The 11,098-nt window shown below is 55.1% G+C and overlaps 1 protein-coding gene across 2 annotated transcripts; it reads left to right on the top strand.

The window, feature by feature from the left end:
- On the top strand, positions 1 to 10,226 carry Slc11a1 (solute carrier family 11 member 1). 2 transcript variants are annotated; one of them, XM_006972276.4, is made up of 15 exons: positions 1 to 136; positions 622 to 749; positions 1,689 to 1,811; positions 2,107 to 2,226; positions 3,855 to 3,961; positions 4,349 to 4,419; positions 4,920 to 4,987; positions 5,155 to 5,310; positions 5,994 to 6,152; positions 7,681 to 7,770; positions 7,867 to 7,986; positions 8,265 to 8,414; positions 8,811 to 8,884; positions 9,466 to 9,619; positions 9,721 to 10,226. In XM_006972276.4, the coding sequence occupies exons 1-15, from the start codon at positions 130 to 132 to the stop codon at positions 9,835 to 9,837; spliced, it is 1,644 nt and encodes a 547-aa protein (XP_006972338.1). In that variant the 5' UTR covers positions 1 to 129; the 3' UTR covers positions 9,838 to 10,226. The 2 variants fall into 2 exon arrangements, with proteins under 2 accessions (XP_006972338.1, XP_076406228.1); XM_076550113.1 differs by lacking the exon at positions 2,107 to 2,226.
- Positions 10,227 to 11,098: the final 872 nt, after the last annotated feature.

Below are 11,098 nucleotides of genomic sequence, written 5' to 3'. Positions count from 1 at the left end.
TGAGAATCTGGCAAGGCTGGGAAGGATGTGTGTTCCCCGACTCTTACTCACTTGTACCAGCACCCATAGAAGGGGACAGATTGGGAAGCTGCTGGGCCTGCGGATCAGACGTCTGACACCTGCGTCCTCATGACTCGTGAGTGGGACCTAGTGTGACTCCAGGGGAGGGGGAGGGTGAACGAGGAGACCAAGTCTGAGGGAGATTTGAGGCAGCAAGGAAGACTTAAGGTCTCTGTGGGGGCTCTGATCCGCCAGACACACTGGAGTCAGGCACTTCTTTGGATTAAAACTGATGGAGGCAACAGAGTATGGGGCCCCCCTGAGCAGCTAAGCTAGGGGCCCAAGGAGCTGAGCTGGGGGCCCGAGGGGCTGAGCTAGAGACTTTGGCTTGCCCTTCCCTGGGCCTCATGTCTCACAAATCTCCTGACTCAGGAGATTTGGATTGGAGAAGTTCTGTGCTCACTGGGAGGGAAGTGATTCTGGAAACCTCTGCTTGACACACAGATGAAATGGCCAGTCGATGGGGTGGAGGTGGTGGTGGAGGAGGAGGAGGCAGGCAGCTTGAATCCTAGGCTCTTGAAAGAAGCTCACACCCGCCTAACATCCTGGGGTCCCTCGCAGGTGACAAGAGCCCCCAGGGGCTGAGCTGGCCCAGCTATGGCTCTGTTTCCAGCCTGCCTGGCACAGCACCTGTGCCTCCCCAGGAGACCTACTTGAGAGAGAAGATTCCCATCCCCAGCACAGAGCAGGTAGGAACGCTGGGAATGGCCTCAGAGCTTCCTGGGTCTACCAGATCCTCTGAGGTCTTGCAGGCTGGGGAGGGGGCATCTTCTGTGACCACGACCGTGACCAACTGGGCACTCTGTAGTTACCTGAAAAATCATCAATGGGTTCTCAGGAGGACCTCAGCTTTCCCATGAGGGGAAAGAGCCTGGAGACTATTTTAGCGCAGGAGGAAGGGACCACCCAGGGAAGTGATGGATGAAGAGAAGTATCAGGCTGATTCTAGGATGCTGTCACCCAGTTTGGCCACACTCTTTCTTTTTATAATGTATCACATCTATTCATTCATTCATTCATTCATTCATTCATTCATTCATTTGTGTGTGTGTGTGTGTGTGTGTGTGTAGGTGTGTCCATACCTATACTATAGCATGCTTGTGGAGGCCAGAGGACAACTTGTAGGGGTCAGTTCTCTCCTACTATGTGGGTTCCAGGCTTGGTGACAAGTGCCCTTACCCTCCGGGCCCCCGTTCTCAGTCTGTTGCTACCATCTGAGCAGATTCGTAGACCGACAAAGAGGCCAAACCCAGAAATAGGGTTGAGTGACAGAGACCTCCGTGGTTCCCCAGGGAGAAGGGCCTGTGGTCTGAGAAAGGCCGGGGAGGGAGGAACTGGGGCAGGGAGGTGTAACTACAACCAAGGTCCCCCTCTCGGGACTCTGAGGTCTGCAAGGGGGAGAGGCAGGTCACGTGCTGGCCAGCTGCAGAACGTGACCCATCCAGAAGGCAAGAGCCACAGTGACTCAGCACGTCCCACTGCTTCCTCAGGGTGGAGGGCGGCACTGGGGGGTGGGTGATGGAGGACCGGGCTGGCCAGCCTGGGCCGAAGATGCCTGCTGAGTTTGGCCGAGGCCAGGCACAACCACCCCCGCATCTAAGATGACTTGATTCTGCTTACTCCCCCAGGGCACGTTCAGCCTGAGGAAACTGTGGGCTTTCACGGGGCCTGGCTTCCTCATGAGCATCGCTTTCCTTGACCCAGGCAACATCGAGTCGGACCTTCAGGCCGGTGCTGTGGCAGGATTTAAAGTATAGAATCTGGGTCTTTACGGTGGCTCTGTAGGGAGGGGAGCGTCTTGGCTAAGAGAGGGAAGACCCCCAGGTCTCCACGGCAAGCTGGTTTGCCTGGGAATAGGGACGATGTTCAAGCATGCTCTGTGTGGCGGGTGCAGGGTGGGTGGTGGGATGGGGTGGAGGGGTGTCTCCAGGGAAGCCCCCCCACCCCAGAAAGGAGGCTGTACCGTAGGGGGCGGTCTTTCCACCGCACCTCTTCTCTGTCCGGGAAGCGCTGTTTTGGCTGAGAGTCTCCCCTGTTCCCTCACAGCTCCTCTGGGTGCTGCTCTGGGCCACGGTGCTAGGCTTGCTCTGCCAGAGGCTGGCTGCCCGGCTAGGCGTGGTGACAGGCAAGGACTTGGGTGAAGTCTGCCATCTCTACTACCCTAAGGTGGGTGAGCCGGGAGTAGGCAGAGGGGTCATGAACGGGAAGCACCCACGGGTCTCAGACCCTGAGCCACTATTTATAGCTTCTGGCATCAAATAAAGACATCGCCAGCTCCCGGGCGTCACAGGTCCAGCTGGCAAAGAAAACACAGGTTCGGTTCATAGCACACAAAGAGAGCCCCAGCAGCTGAGGGCTGGCTAGTCGCTGCTGGGCTGGGGAACTCGGGTGTTGTGGATAGCCACTCAAGACCACCCAAATTACACCATGAGCTAGTTCAGAGGGATTTTTGTTTTATTGATTCACTTGTATTTTGTTTTGTTTTTGCACGCTTGGAGATCAAACCCAGGAGCTCCTATCTCCAGCCCTTTTCAGATTTAACCCTTTCAGGATCAGAGGGCAAAAGGTGTCAGTAAAGCTGATAACCCCTTCCCAACGCCATAGGCGCCCTAAAACAGCCATTTGCTTCTAGAAGCTTGCTGCCAGGCTTAAATAACAATGAGAACTACTGGAACCTAGTATCCTCACTGGTATCACTGTCAAAAATGCCACTGGGAGCAGGGGGTCCGTTCCTCTCAGCATCTGTTGGAATTAGTCTGTGTCTGTTGCTAAAACAGAGTCCTTGAAGCTGGGTGGTTTATTTTGTTTTCATTTAGTTATTTAGAGGCAGAGTTTCACTGTGTAAGCCTGGCTAGCCTTGGAACTCAAAGAGACCCACATGCCTCTGCCTCCAGAGTGCTGGGATTAAAGGTGTGTGCCATCATGTCTGGCTAGGTTTGGTAAATAGTACACCCCTTTAATCCCCTTTAAACTCAGGAGGCAGAGGCAGGTGGCTCTCTGTGAGTTTGAAGGCAGCCTGGTCTACAGAGTGAGTTCCAGGACAGTTAGGGATACTTAAAGAGATCCTGTCTTCCACCCCATCCAACTTCACCCGAGAGAGAGAGAGAGAGAGAGAGAGAGAGAGAGAGAGAGAGAGAGAGAGAGAGAGAGAGAGAGAGAGAGAAAACCAACAAAGAAAAGAAAATATTAGTATTAGGCTGGGATGTATTTGGGGGGTGGGAGCCTCATCAGTGCCAGGGCAAGCACGGTCACACTGAGCTCCGTCCTCAGCCCTCTTTACTATTTCTTTGAGACAGGGTCTTACCAAGCTGCCCCAGGCTAGCCTTGAATTTACCTTCTCTCCTGCTTTAGCTTCTGGGACATCAGGCCTGTGTCCCCAGCTCTGTCTTCTGCTCTAAAGGGTTCTGCCAGATCTCAACATGAGACCAAGCTTCTAGCACCCAAACCCTCGTGAGACACAAAACACCACAACACACTCCTTTAAGCGGGTCTTGTTTCGTTGTTTTGGTTTTGCGAGACGGGGGTTTCTCTGTGTAGCCCTGGCTGTCCCGGAACTCACTCTGTAGACCAGGCTGGCCTCGAACTCACAGAGATCCACCTGCTTCTGCCTCCCGAGTGCTGGGATTAAAGGGGTGCGCCGCCACCACCCCGCTGTCTTATAAAACCAGCTGGCACATGGAGAAGCCTGCAGACTTCCAGGCCCACAGCTCAGTGCAGAGCCCTGGAAAGCAAGTGCGGCGTGACATGCCAAACAGCTAGCCTTCTTTTAAGGAAGCAACGTCTCCTCCCCATAGGTGCCCCGCACCCTCCTCTGGCTGACCATCGAGCTGGCCATTGTGGGCTCGGACATGCAGGAAGTCATCGGCACAGCGATCTCCTTCAATCTGCTCTCAGCTGGACGGTATAATGCCAGGGAGCCCACCCACCTCAGTCCGAGGCCGGAGGGAGCCACTGTGGTCTCCCCAAGCCGAGGGCCTCCCTATGTCTTTTTTTTTTAATCACCCCATTCCTCACACACAGGGCTGGTATGAATCTATTTCTTTGGATGTAAGGCAACACGTGTAAATTCACATACATGTGTCGGTCCCAAAGCACAGGCCAGGGCTCCCTACCACACCTGATCCCTCTACCTGGTTTTGCCCTTCCTGGGTGTATCCACACGTGTTCAGCACACCCCCACACTCCCCTCACCCTATCTGTCTGGGCTGTTTGGGTGCCCGACTCCCCACTGAGGGTTGGAACTCCAGACCTGGACCAGGCTGGACTGATCCGACCTATGTGGTTTCAGCATCCCCCTGTGGGGTGGCGTCCTGATCACCATCGTGGACACATTCTTCTTCCTCTTCCTGGATAACTACGGTGAGAGAAAAGTCCTTCTTCTTAAGGGATAAGAGTGGTTAGGGTAGGGCAGGGCTGGAGAGATGGCTCAGCGGTTAGGAGCACTGGCTGCTCTTCCAAAGGACCCGGGTTCAATTCCCAGCACCCACATGGCAGCTCACTGTCTGTAACTCAAGCTCCAGTGGATCTGATACCCTCACACAGACAGGCGTGCAGGCCAAATACCAGCACACATTTAAAAAAAAAAAAAAAGAGTGGGTAGGGCTGCCCTCATGGAGCCTTGGCCCCTCCCAGGGCTATGGGTCCCCCTTCCTCCAGCTGTGCGCCTTGAGCAAGGGTTTCCGGTTTCACCTTCTGTAACGCGGGAAAGAACAGCCCAGACGTCATAGGGCTGTGGTGAGGTTTCAGTGAGGAAAATGTATGTTAAGCCCTTGGCCCAGTGCCTGGGACAAAGCGCTCAAAACAGCCACCCACCAGTGTTTATGCGACAGGGGTTTGGAGTCTGTGTTTTATACTCCTAGGATTGCGCAAGTTGGAGGCTTTCTTTGGATTTCTTATTACTATTATGGCTTTGACCTTCGGTTACGAGGTGGGAAAACAGAGCAACACCCCTTTCCTGGAGATCATCCCCTTCCCTTCCTTCTGGGTAGCCTGAGGGTCTAGGGAGATAGCCCTCAGCCACGCTCCTTGCCTGCCTTTGGGGATGGGGTGGGAGGGAGCGCGGTTTCTGTGGGCTGACCAAGCTCCTTCCGACAGTATGTGGTAGCACGTCCATCCCAGGGAGCACTTCTTCAGGGCCTGTTCCTGCCCTCCTGCCCCGGCTGTGGGCAGCCTGAGCTGCTGCAGGCGGTGGGCATCGTCGGGGCCATCATCATGCCCCACAACATCTACCTGCACTCAGCCTTGGTCAAGGTGAGCAGAGGGGAGGGAGGGAGGGAGGGGTGAGGAGCCCGTTCCTCAGCCTGAGCCCCTGCCTGCCTCAGGCGCCCGCCCGTCCTTGAGGATCTTAGACGGGAATGGAATCAATCATTCTCTGCTGTTCAGTCTGCCCGTCTGAGGTGTGCTAGGAGCTGGGGGAGGGGTGTACCTCAGTCAAGGCCCCGCCCCCGCCCCCAGAAACATCTGCATCCCAGTCAGTGTGGGGGTACAGACAAGGACAAAGTAAACAAAGGAAGGAATCACGGATGGTGAAAGGTGCTCACAAAGAAACAAACTAAAAAGTCTGGTAGACAGACCGAAGGATGGGAGACGGCATTGCAAACGGAGACCAGCAAGTGCAAAGGTCCTAAGGCAGACATGAACCAGACCCGTTCAAAGATGAAGCCTCTTGGATGAAGGGGAAGAACACCAGGGCTGAATTAGGGCGGGATCTCAAAGGTCAGGTCTTCCTTCACTCACATAACCCGTCACTGCGCACCAGACCTCCGGCAAGGGATGTAGGAAGGGGGCAGTCGACCAGGACCTGAACCAGACTCTACACAGGGGACTCTGAAGGAACTGTGACTCAGAGGGAACACAGGTATAAATGTGGGGGTAGAGGATGTCGGGGACCTCTGAGAGACTTTGGTCCTTCCCTCCATCTCTGACCTTACTAGTCCAGAGAGGTAGACAGAGCCCGCCGGGCGGACATTCGAGAAGCCAACATGTACTTCCTGATTGAGGCCACCATTGCCCTCTCCGCGTCCTTCATCATCAACCTCTTCGTCATGGCTGTCTTTGGTCAGGCCTTCTACCAGCAAACCAATGAGGAAGCGGTGAGCCACACTGTCCCCATGTGCCCCCACCCCATCGGCCCTCAGCATTACCCCGGGATTCAGGTCACGGGGTCACACCTTCCGGAGTCCCTGCTGGACTCTGGGCTGTAGGGTCCTCTCTCCTCATCATCTCAACTCCCAGAAGACAGGTGTCAATCAGTCACGTTGCAGCCATGAGCGAGCTGTTGCTTTGGTACCAGGCATCACCCGAGAGCCACAGGGTAAAGCGAGCAAGGAAGGAATCCTGCACCTTGCTCTTGTAGATGTCACACACAGGGAAGACAGGAAGAGACCGGAAGCCAGCCGCCCGCCAATGGGTGCTCAGGGGGGTTCAGAGTCGGAACAGTGCAGGGATGCAGCTGCAGGTGGAGATGCAGAATGATGGGGGGGGGGGAAGGGCAGTATGTCCCTCTGGAAGCAGGAGCTTATTTTCTTTTTTCTTTTTTTTTTTTTTTTTTTTTTTTTTTTTTTTTGTTGTTGTTGTTGGTTGGTTGGTTTTTCGAGACAGGGTCTCTCTGTGTAACCGCCCTAGCTGTCCTGGATCTCGCTCTGTAGACAAGGCTGGCCTCGAACTCACAGAGATCCACCTGCTTCTGCCTCCCAAGTGCTGGGATGAAAGGCGTGCGCCACCACCACTGGGTTTGTTCCACGGCTGGGTTTGTTTTTCTTTTTTGAGACAGGGTTTCTCTGGGTGTAGCCCTGGCTGTCCTGGAACTCACTTGGTAGACCAGGCTGCTCTCGAACTCACAGAGATCCACCTGTCTCTTTAATCCAGAGTGCTGGGATTAAAGGCGAGTGCCTGTTTTCAAGTTCAAGTGACTACAGGGCTGTTTGAGGAAGAGGGGGCTGTGGGAATGTAGTGGCAGTGTCTGCTCTTACTGATCCCAGAGGCTAGAAGTCCGGTTCTCCTGTGAAGCTGCATTTTAAATACAAACAACAAACTCACAGTAAGAGAAATGAGAACAAGCTGGGCATGGTGGCCCAAGCCTTTAAACCCGGCACTCTGAAGGCAGAGATAGAGCTCTGTGAGTTCAAAGCCAGCCTGGTGTATACAGAAGTTTCAAGACACACAGGGCTACATAGAGATACTTTGTCTGAAAGAAAGAAAGAAAGAAAGAAAGAAAGAAAGAAAGAAAGAAAGAAAGAAAGAAAGAAAGAAAGAAAGAAAGAAAGAAAGAAAGAAAGAAAGAAGGAAGGAAGGAAGGAAGGAAGGAAGGAAGGAAGGAAGGAAGGAAGGAAGGAAGGAAGGAAAGAAAAGAAAAAAGAAAAGAAAAGAAAAGAAAAGAAAAGAAAAGAAAAGAAAAGAAAAGAAAAGAAAAGAAAAGAAAAGAAAAGAAAAGAAAAGAAAAGAAAAGAAAAGAAAAGAAAGGAAAAGAAAAGAAAAGAAAAAGGAAACCATTATTAACCAAGTATGTCTAGCCAGATTTCGCCTGCCGGGCCTCAGGTTTTAAATTGACCAGGGCCTGGGGTCCTGATTTTCCAAAAATGAGTTTGTGTTTTTCCCACCTCCCTCCTCTCCTGCCCGCAGTTCAACATCTGTGCCAACAGCAGCCTCCACAACTATGCGAAGATCTTCCCCAGGGACAATCAAACGGTGTCAGTGGATATTTACCAAGGAGTAAGTGCCGCTCAGGCCGGCTGTCCGGCCACGCCTCGTCGGGGGTGGAGCCTCTGGTGGGCGGGGCCGTCGTCTGATCGCACCTTCTCCCTCTAGGGTGTGATCCTGGGCTGTCTCTTTGGCCCTGCGGCCCTCTACATCTGGGCAGTGGGTCTCCTGGCCGCCGGCCAGAGTTCCACTATGACTGGCACCTATGCAGGGCAGTTCGTGATGGAGGTGGGCACTGAGGGCCCCCTGGCCAGCGGAGGCTTGGTGCTGGGCCTTTCTGAGTTGCCGAGGGGCGGGATGACAGCCAGAACCCCCAGAGCTGTTCCATAATCGGCACCCAGTGAGGGGAATCCCCCCACCCCCGACTCATCCTCTCCCCAACAAGGGTCAGAGCTGCCCCCATTTCCAAGATGGACAAATTGCGGTGTGTGTGGGGGGGGAGGCATGGGAGTCTGAGACCACCAAGGCCCCACGGCCGCATCGGGGTGCTTGCTCCTTGCCCTCAGGGCTTCCTGAGGCTGCGGTGGTCCCGCTTCACCCGCGTCCTCCTCACTCGCTCTTGCGCCATCCTGCCCACCGTGCTTGTGGCGGTCTTCCGAGACCTGAGGGACCTGTCGGGCCTCAACGATCTGCTCAATGTTCTGCAGAGTCTGCTGGTGAGAATCGCGGTCCAATAACGAGCGCAGTAGCCCCCTCCTCACCCCACCCCCCCCAAAGAGCCCTCTAGGCTCTGCCCTAAACCCTCACAGGACTCTACAGCCACCCTGTAAGGAGCAAGAGCCCCCACTGTCCCCATTCCACAGATGGAAAAACTGATGAATGGCGTTAGTTGACTGGAGGCTGAGCTGGCATTCAAACTCCAGCAGGCTGAGGCCACAGCTCTCCCCATACTTCCTCCTGCTTTGAAAGGGACAGGGATGAGAATATTGCCCCGGGGCTCTTAGGGAACTTCCCCAAAGTTCCCCAGCCAGAGGAGATGCGGAGGTCGCTGCTCTTCTCCCTGCTGTACCAAGGCAGGCTCCCTCAGCCTCGGCCTCCACTGCTCTCTACAGCTGCCTTTTGCTGTGCTGCCCATCTTGACATTCACCAGCATGCCAGCCGTCATGCAGGAGTTCGCCAATGGTCTGTGAGTACGCCCCTCCCAAACCAGATCCTAGAACCTGCCTTCTGTACTCAGCCATGGAGAGGCAGGAACAACTGTTATCACCACCATCCCGTGAAACCGAGGCCCCAGGGCCTTAAAGAACTTGCCCAGGGTCTCACAGCTACTAACTATGGGAGCCAGGACCTGGTGGGGCTTGTTCTAGAACCTGGCTTTACCTTCACCACACTTCTTGCCAAGTCCTGCCAGTGTGGAGCCTGAAGGGCCCCCAAGCAGCCAATGGGGTCTGTCTGCTCTAGACCACACAGTCAGAGGATGAGGGAGCCCCGCCCCCCCAGACAGGGTTTCTCTGTGTAGCTTTGTGCCTTTCCTGGAACTCGCTTTGAAGACAAGGCTGGCCTCGAACTCAGAGATCCGCCTGCCTCTGCCTCCCGAGTGCTGGGATTAAAGGCAGGCGCCACCACCGCCCGGCAAGGATGAGGGATCTTGAGTCCCTGCCCCCAGTTCCGGGCTAGCTGGAGGTCCTGGGATTGGGGGTGGGTGGGGAGATGACCCACGTGGTCCAGCTGCCTCCAGCCAGCCCTCAGGACGCTTTCATCCCCCAGGTTGAGCAAAGTCATCACTTCGTGCATCATGGCACTGGTCTGTGCCATCAACCTCTACTTTGTGGTCAGCTACCTGCCCAGCCTCCCGCACCCTGCCTACTTTGGCCTCGTGGCTCTGCTGGCTCTGGGCTACCTGGGCCTTACTGCCTATCTGGTACTGGGGGCAGCCAAGGGATACGGGGAGGGCAGGAGAGGGAGACCCACGGGGCTTCTGCAGAGCTCTGGCCTCTCTCCCCATTCATGGTCCTTTCGCAGGCCTGGACCTGTTGCATTGCCCACGGAGCCTCCTTCCTGACCCACAGCTCCCACCAGCACTTCCTCTATGGGCTCCCTAAAGAGGAGCAGGAAGATGGGGGGGAGAGCTCTGGGTGAGAGAGCACCACACCGGCCCACCGGATCCGGCAAGCAAGGCAATCGGAGGTCCACCACGCAGCTTAGCGGATTACGGGTTTCCAGTTTAGACAAGCGCTTCACCTCTGAGTGAAGGGCCCTCATCCGTGCTAGGGACCACACCCATCTAACCACCAACGTGAAAGACTTAAAAAAACAGAGCCTGGGGCTAGAGAGATGGCTCCGCTGTTAAGAACACTGGCTTCTCTCCCCAGCACCAACATGGTGCCTCTCAAGCGACTGTGACTCCTCCCGTTCCAGGACATCCAGTGCCCTCTTCTGACCTCCCAGACCGGGCACTGCATGCACCCGGGCACAGACAGGCAGGCAGGCAAAGCACCCATATAAATAAAAATTACTTCAACACAAAACAGTGTCTGCTGCTTGGTTCCTGAAAGAGATCCAAAAACTCTTCCGTGCAATCTTGTAATCCTCCCGGACTGAGGTTGTAGGATGGGGGTGCCGGGTTAGTCAGACCACCCCATACAAAAGAAAACAAAACAACGCCACCACGACTCTGTCGTCTCACTTGGAAGGTGGAGGCGGAGGCTTAAAGAGTTCTAGGTCATCCTCGTGCTATATAGTCCAAGGCTAACCTGGGCTACCTGACAGCCTGTCTCGAGGAGGAGGAGGAGGAGGAGGAGGAGGGGGAAGGAGGGTGTGGCAGCAGCAACCTGACAAACTTGGGGGGGGCGGGGTTAGAACTGGAAGAAACTTAAAAGAAAAAAATAGTCCGACGACTGAACAGTAGTAGCTCCCCTCTGTACCAAAGCGCTGGGAAAATCTAAACGTCGAATCCCGCACCCCTCAAATATCTGATTATCTTCCTACTCTGTTGTTACTGAAACCCGTTTTCCAGGCAGTAAAACCTAGAAACGGCTCCCTTTCTGTCAGGAACCAGGCCATAACGGACCCAAAGTCTGTGCCTTCAAGGCTCAGTTCCTTCGCCATCTCCCCAGGGGACAGGGCTGACCCGACTCCCACGCTGCCCTATTAGGGTTCCCTGCAGGACTCGGCTCTCAGCTCCCCCTAGGGGCAGAGACTCTCCCGAGCATCCACACTCCTCCCTAAGCCCTGCCGTCCCTCAGGGGCAAGTGGAACTCAGGTGAGCAGGCGGGTGCTCTCCTAAGGCTGCAGAAGCCACCTCCACGCGCGCGCGCAAAGGCTGCGAGTACCAGCGTGGGCTCCCGGGAACCCCCTCCTCCGCAGCGAGCCTCCCGGAACCCTTCGCCCCGTGTAGAGC

The sequence above is a fragment of the Peromyscus maniculatus genome, chromosome 13 (genome assembly GCF_049852395.1).
Source record: "Peromyscus maniculatus bairdii isolate BWxNUB_F1_BW_parent chromosome 13, HU_Pman_BW_mat_3.1, whole genome shotgun sequence".
NCBI classification, from domain to species: Eukaryota; Metazoa; Chordata; class Mammalia; order Rodentia; family Cricetidae; genus Peromyscus; species Peromyscus maniculatus.
This window is presented reverse-complemented; position numbering and strand designations above follow the sequence as displayed.